The sequence below is a fragment of the Ranitomeya variabilis genome, chromosome 5 (assembly GCF_051348905.1).
Source record: "Ranitomeya variabilis isolate aRanVar5 chromosome 5, aRanVar5.hap1, whole genome shotgun sequence".
Classification (NCBI taxonomy): Eukaryota; Metazoa; Chordata; class Amphibia; order Anura; family Dendrobatidae; genus Ranitomeya; species Ranitomeya variabilis.
In genome coordinates, this window is record NC_135236.1 from 56803927 (window position 1) to 56818144 (window position 14218).

General features: G+C 50.6%; 1 protein-coding gene across 1 annotated transcript in view; it reads left to right on the forward strand.

Moving 5' to 3' along the window:
• Positions 1-670: 670 nt before the first annotated feature.
• Positions 671-14218, forward strand: part of ZGLP1 (zinc finger GATA like protein 1) — a 40550-nt gene continuing 27002 nt past the window's right edge. The window contains exon 1 of the mRNA XM_077260777.1: positions 671-1095. Coding sequence (XP_077116892.1) covers positions 827-1095 — 269 coding nt within the window. The 5' untranslated portion in view covers positions 671-826. The remainder of the gene's footprint in view (positions 1096-14218) is intronic.

The following is a 14218-nucleotide window of genomic DNA, read 5'->3' on the forward strand; positions in this document are numbered from 1 at the left end:
CCCATCCCCTATAGTTACCCCCTGCCCTATAATCCCCCCCCATCCCCTATAGTTACCCCCAGTCCCCCATCCCCTATAGTTATCCCCTCCCCCGCATCCCCTATAGTTACCCCCTGCCCTATAATCCCCCACATCCCCTATAGTTACCCCCAGTCCCCCCCATCCCCTATAGGTACCCCCAGTCCCACCATCCCCTACAGTCCCACCATCCAGCTGACTCATAGAAGTGAATGGAGTCACGGCTCCCCTGCTGCCAGTCTCCTTACCAGGTGGTACAAGAGTCAGGGGACCCCTATTGTGCAGATGTGCATGCTCTGCCGCCCCTATGGGTATTTGAGGGGTGCAGACATACACAAGGCTCCTCACCCCCCACCCTATAGCCACTGCACCTGCTGGACACTGTGATCCCACAGAGAGGCAGCGCCACCTGCTGGCCGCCTTTTAATAACTCACCCCACAGGGGCGGATCACAGGGAGCAACAGGTGATCCCACTCTGCAGATCACTCATTGCCACCTGGGCACCTTTAACCCTCAAATTGCTGAACAGAATAGAAATTATAACACTGCAGCTGCCCAGCCCTCCCAGTAGATCCACTGAGGGGTTAATAACTGTCTGAAAGCACAGAGCTGCATTTTAATATGGCCCCATCACCTCAAAACCCCCCTTTTACACAAGGGATCGCTGGGCGTGAAGGGATATTTTTTTGTTTGTTTTTGCAAAATCTCACAAGCGATCAAACAGCAGAGTAGAATCTGGATTTTCCTTTCCCAGTCACCTATGGAAGAATCCCCTGAGGATATTGTACATGCTGACGATCCAGAGCCATGGAGGGACTGATGTTTGTTGATGGCGTTTATCCGGATTTTTCCTTGCTGAAAGAAGTCCTCCTGCCTCCTTATTTTGAGCCGGATCCCTGTTCAAGTAAAAAAGATGTGGAAAGTGGGGAGATGACACTTTTGGCACAGTTGCAGTACCAAGAATCACCGCGAGATGCCGCTGTTGAATTGATGGAATGTGTGCAAGCCGAAAACGCTGCGATGCAGTACCGAAGGCGAGCCAGCAGAGGGCGCAAGAAACGCGGTGCTAATAACAGGTGCAAAAAGGGGGGACTGTGTGATCTGTAGTAAATGGGCAGCGAGGGATCAGTGCTGGGGGAAGAGGGGGCTGTGAAAAAGCAAAAAGGCTGAAGATATTCCAGGTTTTGGGTTCTGTTTTTACGAGCAGAAAATAAAGTTCTGCAGGAGGTTTTTTTTTTTTTGCAAAAAAAAAAAAAAGACCCCATAATAATTAGTGGGACCCCCCTAATTCCTCTCTGGTCCCTTATTCTGTATTCCTGGTCCTAAAATGGAAATATCAGCTGATCCTCCGAACCAGCGGGAGCAGAAACTGCCTCAAAGTTGTGGTTTTCAATGTCGTCCACGTCGCTGTTCACACGAGGAGTTTGCGCAGTTTTTTTTTTCCCTTGAAAACGTTTTGAAAAATGGAAAAAAAATGGGGGAAAAACTCCCCTGTGAGGGCACGTGGTGTCTGTGAGGTTTTGGGAGCAAAAGACGCTTTAAAAATCCTGTTAAAAAAACTCTTCGAAAAATGAGAAAAAATCCTCCAAAGGTTCTGTGCACACTGTGTCTTTTTCAGGCGCATTTGCTTCGTTTTTTTAAAGAAGAATCTTCAGGAATACCTGTGGGGTTTTTTGGGTGTTTTCTGAGCGCTTTCTTAGGCTATTTTGACCTCCGATTTTTTTTTTTTTTTTCAAAAAAATCACTGGAATGTTTTTTGAAGAGGATTTTGGAGCAGAACTTCCTAGTTTTTGAGGCGGGATGTTTTTGTTTGTTTTTTCAGGAGGATTTTGGAAAGTTTCTGCCCCCAAAACGCCTGGAAAACCGGTCATTCGCTCAAAAAAAAACCTCTTCAGAAAACTCCATCCGTCCGTCCTTGATGGCGCCCGCTCCAAACCAGGTAACCTCTCCAAAATACTTCAGGAAAAGAAAACTCCTCATAAAAAGGAGCCGCTTCTCCTCGGAAAAACTCTGCGGATTTCTCCCCCTCAATTACCGGAGTCCGTGAGTTATTCTTGCATCAAAAACACCAAAAATGCAAAAAAAAAAACAAAAAAACCCCAGAAGTTCTGTCCTGACTGGAAGCTGTGACTGCAGTACGGCCGCATTCACACTGCGGTGGTCACCAGACGCGGTTTTAGCGCAGTGAGCGGAGGGACGAGCCGCTCACAGACTTTTTGCTTCCCCACAAGAAGAAGCAGATATTCCCTATTCCCTGCAGGGGACTTTCTCTTCAGGGATTTGTGCCTTTTTCTGGTCCCCGGGTCCACACAGTCAGTGCCCTGCAGTAAGCACCACAGAGCCGCCAGCAGGGGGCAGCAGCGGCCCCGACCGCAGAGCACATCGGCCGATAATTGTCTGTGAGGAGCGGTGACCGGGTAAGGGCGCGGTGCACACACGGAGGAGCCGCGGTGTCCTGTGTGACCGCAGTGTATGGAGCCCCGGTTATTACATGGCTCTCCCCTCACTGTTCGCACCCGGCGTTATACTGAGCCCCGGTTATTACATGGCTCTCCCCTCACTGTTCGCACCCGGCGTTATACTGAGCCCCGGTTATTACATGGCTCTCCCCTCACTGTTCGCACCCGGCGTTATACTGAGCCCCGGTTATTACATGGCTCTCCCCTCACTGTTAGCACCCGGCGTTATACTGAGCCCCGGTTATTACATGGCTCTCCCCTCACTGCTTCTCATATTTCCCGCCCAATCAAGAACACTGCGACTTGTGTCGTGCTGGGAGTTGTAGTCCTCCCAGCCAGAACTGTGGTCCTGACAGAAAGGAATCTGAGAAGAGTCACTGTGGGGTCTATATAATGGACATGTCAGAGACAGGGTGGGGGGCACCACCTCTCCATACAGGGGGGGCACACACCTCTCCATACAGGGGGGGGCACACACCTCTCCATACAGGGGGGGCACACACCTCTCCATACAGGGTGGGGGGCACACCTCTCCATACAGGGGGGGGCACACACCTCTCCATACAGGGGGGGCACACACCTCTCCATACAGGGGGGCACACACCTCTCCATATAGGGGGGGCACACCTCTCCATATAGGGGGGGCACACTCCTCTCCATACAGGGGGGGCACACACCTCTCCATACAGGGGGGGCACACACCTCTCCATACAGGGGGGGCACACTCCTCTCCATACAGGGGGGGCACACACCTCTCCATACAGGGGGGGCACACACCTCTCCATACAGGGGGGGGCACACACCTCTCCATATAGGGGGGGCACACCTCTCCATATAGGGGGGGGCACACACCTCTCCATACAGGGGGGGGCACACACCTCTCCATACAGGGGGGGCACACACCTCTCCATATAGGGGGGGCACACACCTCTCCATACAGGGGGGGGGGCACACACCTCTCCATACAGGGGGGGGCACACACCTCTCCATATAGGGGGGGCACACACCTCTCCATATAGGGGGGGCACACCTCTCCATATAGGGGGGGGCACACACCTCTCCATACAGGGGGGGCACACACCTCTCCATACAGGGGGGGCACACACCTCTCCATATAGGGGGGGCACACACCTCTCCATACAGGGGGGGCACACACCTCTCCATACAGGGGGGGCACACACCTCTCCATACAGGGGGGGCACACACCTCTCCATACAGGGGGGGGCACACACCTCTCCATATAGGGGGGGCACACCTCTCCATATAGGGGGGGGCACACACCTCTCCATACAGGGGGGGGCACACACCTCTCCATACAGGGGGGGCACACACCTCTCCATATAGGGGGGGCACACACCTCTCCATACAGGGGGGGGGGCACACACCTCTCCATACAGGGGGGGGGGCACACACCTCTCCATATAGGGGGGGCACACACCTCTCCATACAGGGGGGGCACACACCTCTCCATATAGGGGGGGCACACACCTCTCCATACAGGGGGGGCACACACCTCTCCATACAGGGGGGGGCACACACCTCTCCATACAGGGGGGGGCACACACCTCTCCATATAGGGGGGGCACACACCTCTCCATACAGGGGGGCACACACCTCTCCATATAGGGGGGGCACACCTCTCCATACAGGGTGGGGGGCACACACCTCTCCATATAGGGGGGGCACACACCTCTCCATACAGGGGGGGCACACACCTCTCCATATAGGGGGGGCACACCTCTCCATACAGGGTGGGGGGCACACACCTCTCCATACAGGGTGGGGGGCACACACCTCTCCATACAGGGTGGGGGGCACACACCTCTCCATACAGGGGGGGGCACACACCTCTCCATACAGGGGAGGGCACACACCTCTCCATACAGGGGGGGGCACACACCTCTCCATACAGGGGGGGGCACACACCTCCATACAGGGGAGGCACACACCTCTCCATACAGGGGGGGGCACACACCTCTCCATACAGGGGGGGGCACACACCTCTCCATATAGGGGGGGCACACACCTCTCCATACAGGGGGGCACACACCTCTCCATATAGGGGGGGCACACCTCTCCATACAGGGTGGGGGGCACACACCTCTCCATACAGGGTGGGGGGCACACACCTCTCCATACAGGGGGGGCACACTCCTCTCCATACAGGGGGGGGCACACACCTCTCCATATAGGGGGGGCACACCTCTCCATACAGGGGGGGGCACACACCTCTCCATACAGGGGGGGCACACACCTCTCCATACAGGGGGGGCACACACCTCTCCATACAGGGGGGGCACACACCTCTCCATACAGGGGGGGCACACACCTCTCCATACAGGGGGGGGGCACACACCTCTCCATATAGGGGGGGCACACCTCTCCATATAGGGGGGGGCACACACCTCTCCATACAGGGGGGGGCACACACCTCTCCATACAGGGGGGGGCACACACCTCCATACAGGGGAGGCACACACCTCTCCATACAGGGGGGGGCACACACCTCTCCATACAGGGGGGGGCACACACCTCTCCATATAGGGGGGGCACACACCTCTCCATACAGGGGGGGCACACACCTCTCCATATAGGGGGGGCACACCTCTCCATACAGGGTGGGGGGCACACACCTCTCCATACAGGGTGGGGGGCACACACCTCTCCATACAGGGTGGGGGGCACACACCTCTCCATACAGGGGGGGCACACTCCTCTCCATACAGGGGGGGGCACACACCTCTCCATATAGGGGGGGCACACCTCTCCATACAGGGGGGGGCACACACCTCTCCATACAGGGGGGGCACACACCTCTCCATACAGGGGGGGCACACACCTCTCCATACAGGGGGGGCACACACCTCTCCATACAGGGGGGGCACACACCTCTCCATACAGGGGGGGGCACACACCTCTCCATATAGGGGGGGCACACCTCTCCATATAGGGGGGGGCACACACCTCTCCATACAGGGGGGGGCACACACCTCTCCATACAGGGGGGGCACACACCTCTCCATACAGGGGGGGGGGGCACACACCTCTCCATACAGGGGGGGGCACACACCTCTCCATATAGGGGGGGCACACACCTCTCCATACAGGGGGGGCACACACCTCTCCATATAGGGGGGGCACACACCTCTCCATACAGGGGGGGCACACACCTCTCCATACAGGGGGGCACACACCTCTCCATACAGGGGGGGGCACACACCTCTCCATACAGGGGGGGGCACACACCTCTCCATATAGGGGGGGCACACACCTCTCCATACAGGGGGGGCACACACCTCTCCATATAGGGGGGGCACACCTCTCCATACAGGGTGGGGGGCACACACCTCTCCATACAGGGTGGGGGGCACACACCTCTCCATACAGGGTGGGGGGCACACACCTCTCCATACAGGGGGGGGCACACACCTCTCCATACAGGGGGGGGGCACACACCTCTCCATACAGGGGGGGGCACACACCTCTCCATATAGGGGGGGCACACACCTCTCCATACAGGGGGGGCACACACCTCTCCATATAGGGGGGGCACACCTCTCCATACAGGGTGGGGGGCACACACCTCTCCATACAGGGTGGGGGGCACACACCTCTCCATACAGGGGGGGCACACTCCTCTCCATACAGGGGGGGCACACACCTCTCCATACAGGGGGGGGCACACACCTCTCCATACAGGGTGGGGGGCACACACCTCTCCATACAGGGGGGGCACACTCCTCTCCATACAGGGGGGGCACACACCTCTCCATACAGGGGGGGCACACACCTCTCCATATAGGGGGGGGCACACACCTCTCCATACAGGGGGGGGCACACACCTCTCCATATAGGGGGGGCACACACCTCTCCATACAGGGGGGGGCACACACCTCTCCATATAGGGGGGGCACACACCTCTCCATACAGGGGGGGCACACACCTCTCCATATAGGGGGGGCACACCTCTCCATACAGGGTGGGGGGCACACACCTCTCCATACAGGGGGGGCACACACCTCCATACAGGGGAGGCACACACCTCTCCATACAGGGGGGGGCACACACCTCTCCATACAGGGGGGGGCACACACCTCTCCATATAGGGGGGGCACACACCTCTCCATACAGGGGGGGCACACACCTCTCCATATAGGGGGGGCACACCTCTCCATACAGGGTGGGGGGCACACACCTCTCCATACAGGGGGGGCACACTCCTCTCCATACAGGGGGGGCACACTCCTCTCCATACAGGGGGGGCACACTCCTCTCCATACAGGGTGGGGCACACTCCTCTCCTTACAGGGGGGCTCCTATCTTGTTCCCAGTCTCAGGGTGCTACCTTTCGCTACAAGCTTTGAGCTTTGATACAATTGTAGGGGAATCTGGCTACTCTGTGTCTTCTCCATTCCTGCCGGTGACCTCTCTCCGCTTTGGGTTCTTGGAGTCCATTTATAGAGAGGGTTTGCTTACAGACAAATCTTTTTGGAAAATGCCGCCCTGGTGATCGCTGGGTGCCGGTGCCAGGGGGCACAGATACCCCAACAGCACCCGCTATAGGGGACATGTGGTATTGCATGGTGGATATCTGGTGCACCAGAGATGAGCTGCTCTTTCCTAGGAGCTCTTCCCCTGTCTTTCCCAGCAGGGAACCCACCACCGTGATCTCCAGGTGCCCAAGTAAGACACATTATAAGACCCAGAGCAAAATGGAGAATTAGCACCTCGACCACTGAGCGCTCCACCACGACTGATGGGCAATTAAAATAATTCTGTTTTGGGGAAAAAATATCACATGAATCCATCACAAAATCCCCGTCATATGGAATGTTTTTTTTTTTAGATTTTTACATTGTCACTTGCAACTTTTCCTTCCCATAGGGCTACATTGATGTCGCCCGACATTGTGGGTAAGGGATCATACTAATCTGCGAGTAAAATGGACGAGTAAAAATCGTATTATCCTCTGACCAATGTTATCCTATGAGTCACAGCTCATCTGCGATTTTTTTTTTCTTTTCCCTCAGCTGTAATCGGACTGAGAAAAAAATGTCAGCATGCTGCGATTTTCCTCGTATCTCATACAAGTCAATGGGTGCGAGAAAATAATCGTATGGACCTCGGACCCTGCGAGTGCCATCCTATTTTTACACACCCATGTGCTTGAAAACCCAACATTTCATCTGCTGCGTACAGTAAAACCACAGCAAGACAATAGACATATATAAATATGTCAGTGACATATAAAATTAGTACAGTGTGTGTGTGCAGCTTACTGTACATGTATTTAATTAATAAATATCTGAAAAAAGTGGCGTGGGATTCTCCGACATTTTATTAACCAGCAGAGGGAAAGTGGACAGCTGGTGGCAGATATTTATAGCCTGGGAAGGGGGTAATACACATGGAGCTTCCCAGGCTATTAATATCAGCTCATAGCTGTATACTTAGCCTAGGCTATTAATATCAGCCCTCAGCTGTCTGCCTATCCTCTGCTGGTTATTAATTATAGGGGGACCCTTCGTCATTTTCTAGAGAGTCCTCCATTTCAATAACCAGTAAAGGCTAAGTATACAGCTGTGAGCTGATAGTAATAGCCTGGGAAGCTCCATGTGTATTACCCCCTTCCCAGGCTATAAACATCTGCACCAGCTGTCGGCTTTCCCTCTGCTGGTTAACAAAATGTTGGGGGAGCCTATGCCATTTTTTTTTTCAGAAAACATATCTATGTAAAAGCTCGGTCGGATTGCATGGAAATCGGATGCTAGGTGTTAAAAAATCAAATTGTACTTGTGTGAAAATCGCATGACACTCATCTGACTTTTCTGGATCGTAATCGGATCGTTTTTTTGTTTTTTTTTAACGGTGATGGGTATGAGCCCTAAGGCTGCGACTTTCTCTGTTTATTTTTTAGAAATAAATTCCAACTAAGCCAAACTATTCAGACTTGTTTGCGACACCGAGATTTTTTTTTTTCTTGGCAAATATTCTATAGATAAAGTTCAGGGATGTAATAGATTCAACAATTACACAATTCCTAAAAGAGCCAAAAAATGTGCCGATGGCGAAAGCGAAACCTTCTCCTTCCATTTCTGATAAGCTGTGCATTTCATCATCTGTGACTAAAGTTTTATATCAAGTTTTCTTAGGGCGCACAGTGGGCACACGGCACCACAACGGTGACTTCATCACACTGATATATTCAGGGCTTCTCTGGCTGTACTTACTCCAAAAACGGAAATGCGCCTCTGATTTTAGCAGCCGCAGATTGGCGCTATACTTTGCGCCAATTTCTGATGTATATGATGGTAAATCCATACCACCGCCATCATTGGCAATAAGTGGTGTTAAGTTATAAATAACATTGGCAGAAAGAGAGATCACTGCCGAAATCTCTAGTTTTTGATGATAAATAGCGCCACACTTGACCATAGGTTGTGTCTGGTATTGCAGTTCAGGCTCATGCAAGAAAATTTGGGCTGCAGTATCAGGCACAAAGTATGTATTAGTGTGGCGCTGATTCTTAAAGGGGTTATCCGAGCCTTTTTTTCTTCCCATATGGGGTTAATGGGGCTTTCACATTGCATTCTGGCACCAAATCAGTGACCCCTTTGGGGCTTGCGTCTGAATTCCCCCTTAAAACGGGATTTGGACATACTAGCAGGCAGATGCTAACTGCCTGTTCTGCTCTGCAACATCTCTCCTGGCTCAGGCGTATCTCGTATCTCTTTTGCTTCCATTGACCTGAATGAATCATCATTAGAACTACAATTCTGCCTCACTGCAAAATCCTTGGCTGGGGGGGGGGAGGAACAGAGGAGTCGGGCCAGGAGTGGAAGAGGAGGTGGAGCAGAGCTGCCAGGGACTTTGTAAGGATGTGGTATTGTAGTTCTAATGATGACTCATGCAGGTAAAATAGACCTCTTGTTTTTACGTAGAACTTAGGCAAAATGAGCAACTGTAAGTAACAGTAACAGCAACTCGTCAATCGTACAAAATCATTATTTCCAGTGGATAAGAAGAACTGTGCACCAAATTCACAGCCAAATCTTCATGTACAATCTGCAGATACTCTATGCAAATCTACCATTAGGCTAAATTCACACGCTGCATATTTGGAGCAGTTTTTTCGTTTTGCAATGAATTTGTTTTGAGATGGAAAAATCTGACGTGGTTTACAAGAGAAATTACGTCTGAAACTCGGGTGGTTTACAATTCGGTTTTTAAGCTTTTTTTCTTCCCATGTTTTTAACCTCATTGTCAAATTTGTTGCAGTGTCCGTAACAAAAAAGTGACAGGCCGCATACTTTTTAAAGGGAATCTGTCAGGAGGTTTTTGCTATTTATTCTGAGAGCAGCTTAATATTGGGACAGAGATCCTGATTCCAGCGATGTGTCACTTAGGGTAAGTGCACACGTTGCGGGTTTGCCTATGGAATTTTCTGTGCAGATTTTTCCCTCTCTTGCCAGAAAACGCAGGTGCGGATTTGCTGCGTTTTGATGCGTTTTTTTTTTTCATGCGGATTTGTATGCGTTTTTGAAAGCTAAATAAAGATCTATTATTGAACAAAAAAAAAAAAAATTGTGATGTAATTTCTGGTCCAACCTCCCCTTTAACATTTGTCCAACCCACACTCCATTACACACAGATAGATAGACAGACAGTAGGAATGAGATAGATAGATATACTTTTATAGATACATCTATAGATACATAGATAGATCTATCTATTTATATATATATATATATACTAGATTGAGGCCCGATGCTTTAGCAATGGGGAGGGTGGTGACTCCCGGCGGGGAGGGTGCCCCAGCGGCCGGGATCCCAGCAGCGGGGGGTCCGGCGATGACCTGCTTGTGGTACTGCGCAAGGGCCTGGTGCCACCAGTGGGTGCCATATTGGAATACCCTTCACTTGGGTATAACAATATGGCGGTCGGCGTACTTCCAGCGCGGCTCGGTGGATTGTGGGATTCGAGGACGTCCAGATGGAAGTGGATGACAGACAATTTAAGGTAATTATATAAATAGATAATCCAGGGGTGGACACAGACAGCTTGGGGCCCCTGTGCAGGAAATGTGTCTGGGCCCCCCTACTTTTAAGGTGACAAAGATATATATATATATATATATATATATATATATATATATATATATATATATATATATATATATATATATATATATATATATATTTATTTATTTATTTATACACATACACACACTAAGGGACTGTGCTATACATAAGTGAGTACACTATATAGTAAGGGACTGTGTTAGACATAATAATCAATAATAATGTCTTCCTCCACCTCCCCGTTCCTAAGTCCATTATAAATCCCCTTTCCTCCCATCCCAATCCCCCACACCCCTCATTGTCCTCCTCCCCCCCCGCATCCCGTTATTGCCCTCTCCCCCACCCCCATGATTGCCCCCTTCACCACCTCCATTATTGCTTTATTCCCACCACCCCATTATTGCCCGTTCACCACCTCCATCATTTCCTCCTCCCCACCACCCCTCATTGCCCTCTCCATCAACACAATCATTGCCTTCCGCCCCATCACCCCCATCATTGCCCTCTCCTCTACCTTCACACACACACACACACACACACACACACACACACACACACACACACACACACACACAGCACCATTCACCTCTCTGCATACACACACACACACACTCGCCTCACCTCTGCGCACGATATCCTGAAGCCCCGCCATCGCCGGCAGCTTCCTGTCTCGCACAGCTGATGCGCTGAATGATGATGTAATTCAGTCATTGCTGTGTGAGACGGGAAGTGCAGGCAGTAAGCAGGACGGATCCATTCCCTGCAGCTCCGCTCCGCTGCCATTTTCTCCTGCAGGCCGCGGAGCTGCAGGGATTGCTCCCTGCCCACCGCACATGAGGGCAATCTGGCCAGGGGCCCCCCGGAGCCTCAGAGCTGGATAAACTGGCCAGATTGCCCTCGATATTACCCGCCCTGCAGGCAGGGCCGGTTTTACGCAAAGTTTATAGTGGGGCCCCAAATGCTAACATATTGCACATCACACAGAAGCATTTCGGTTGTATTTACAGGCGCTGCGTTCAGGCCACTAAACGAGTGTGATTAACAATATTGAAGTCATTCAACGCTTGTTTCCCGACCTCTTTCCACCATCTGAGAAAGAAAGATGGGGACAGAATGATCACTAATAGATCACTAACAGATCACCATACAGGATCATGTTATCAGCAGCACATCTACAGTTTACAGCGGCGATGTGCTGCTGAGAACAATGATTTTTGTTCCGGCATAAACAATCCAATCACTTTATGACTATGCAGCATTTTGCTTGTTTAGTATAATACACCCCATAGTCCTCCATATAGTATAATACACTCCTCAGTTCTCCATATAGTATTATACACTTCCCATAGTCCTCCAAATAGGATAATACACTCCCTATAGTACTCTATATATTAAAATACACTGCTCAGTTCTCCACATAGTATAATACACTCCTCATAGTGCTCCATATAGTATAATTCACCGCCATAGTCATCCATGTAGTACAATTCACTTCCCATAGTATAATGCACCTCATAGTCCTCTATATTGTAAAATGCATACCCCATAGTCCTCCATGTTGTGACGCCCGGGAGACCGAGGTACCCAGCACCAGATCAATGAGGTCCGTCTCTTGAGGGGGATGTCACTAGTGGCTTGACCCGGTGCTGTGGCCTCAGGCGATGCACAATGTAAGGGATATCATGAAGGAACAGACACTTACTTGATCAGCAGCAGGTCCTCTCAGCTGTGATGACCCCGATCCTGGATCGACGGCTATTGTCCAAATGAAAGACTGAGGCGCTGAAACGTTTAACCAGTTTACTTCAACAAAAAGGGATTTGCAACCAATACTGTCACCGGAGTCTGTTTAAGAACCCTGAATTACTTTGACCCTGTCAGGATTTCCACCTCTTATTATGCGCAGTTTCTGTATGGCCCTGCTGCTGTATGTGAATTGACTGCCGGCCCAATCTGTCTCTTCTGTGCTCTGGTTCAACGGACAACCCGGGTCCTTTTTTTGTCGGCTTACCCCCTCTGGGAGTACCGCTGAACTCTGTGTCTGTTGCTGCGTCTTACCCTGGTGAAGCTGATATCACCTCCCTTCCGGTTGCTGTATTATATATAATGAATATAGCCACGGATCCGGTATCCGTCTCTGCGCCTATTCTGGGTAGAGGTTATTGCTACCCGGTTCTCACAATGTCCTTTTTCTCTATTCCTCTTTTTCTACTATGGGTATTACTGGCCTATAATCTGTCATAGGGCTGTTAGGAGTTCAGTTATACGACCTCTCACTTTCAGCTCCTCAGCCCAACTGCCAGTCCTTTTCTCAGACCAGAATGGATCAAGGGGAATCTCTGGAGCTCCCCCTTCTGGTCGGAGATGGTAGTGCAGTCTTGCTATTTTAATATTTGTATTTGGTGTCAACAACTATTTTCGTGGCAAATACCCCTAGGGGCGCCACATTCCCCCTTAGTTAAGAACAGTACTCCGGGACTGTGGGATGATAACATTTTGAAATAACAATTGATATGTACAGAGTCTTAAAAATGAAAAGTTACAAAAACCACTCAAAGAAACAAAAAAAAATGGAATTCTGTAAAAAGTCACTTCAAATAGCGCCCATTAATACAGTTCTATCCTTGAAGGTACTAGGAAGCAAAGTTCACAAAGCAGTCTTTCCGGAGCTTTCATTTAGTGTTTCCGGCTGATAAAAAGTTCAAGAATATGCAAGAAGTTCATACAGGTAAGTCTCTGTAGGTACTGGGCTTAAACGTTACAGAACGATAACAATGACTATAGTCTTATAGTTGGTAATCCGCATACCTGGCCGGTAATTGACCCTGGGTACTACGCTGGGATCTACGTAATAGCGGTGTCTCTTTATGTGGTGTACTTCTGTCTACTGCAGATATAGTATCTGCCCTCTCTGCTAAAGATAATTCCACCTCTATGGGGTTGGCAAGTCCACCGTGAATGGGATCACTCTGATCAGGAATCTGTTCTTCCTGACCTGGAACCTCTTGTAGTACGAGGTCAGCCTCTTCCTGTCTTGGGACTTCTAATATTGGATTCGGTGTTGGATAAAAGGCCACCATGGGAACCACTACTGCACCATGGTATGTTAGTAGGGTTTTGGGAAAGTCTCCTATACAGGTGTGATACATTTCCTCTTCTTTTTCCTTTACTGGTTGAACCTGTATGGGTTGAATAACTTCTGATTCTGGCTGGACAACTTCTGACTCTTTCAACGTTTCCGGACATAATTTAAGATTGTCTCTTGACACTAGTACAGATGTTAAACCTCCGTTTTTGCTAATGAGACACATTTTAGGATTATCCATTCTTGTTGGTAAAACTGTGTAGGGTACGGCTTCCCATTGATTATCCAGTTTATTGGTTCGACGATTCCTCTTGAGTACTTGGTCACCCGGTCTTAATAGAGTTGCTAGAGCATTCTGGTTGAAAGTTCGCTCTTGTCTTTCTCTGGTTTGCTGGAGGCTTCTTTCCACACTCTCTTGTACTTGGCGATACTGCTGTTGCCGTACGACATCCCAATTGGAGTCTTGAACTTCTGCGTCTGGTTTCAGAATTCCCATTTCTAGATCGATTGGCAATTGGCCGGGTCTTGCACGCATAAGATAAGCTGGGGTGCAGTTGGTAGAGCTCACCGGGAC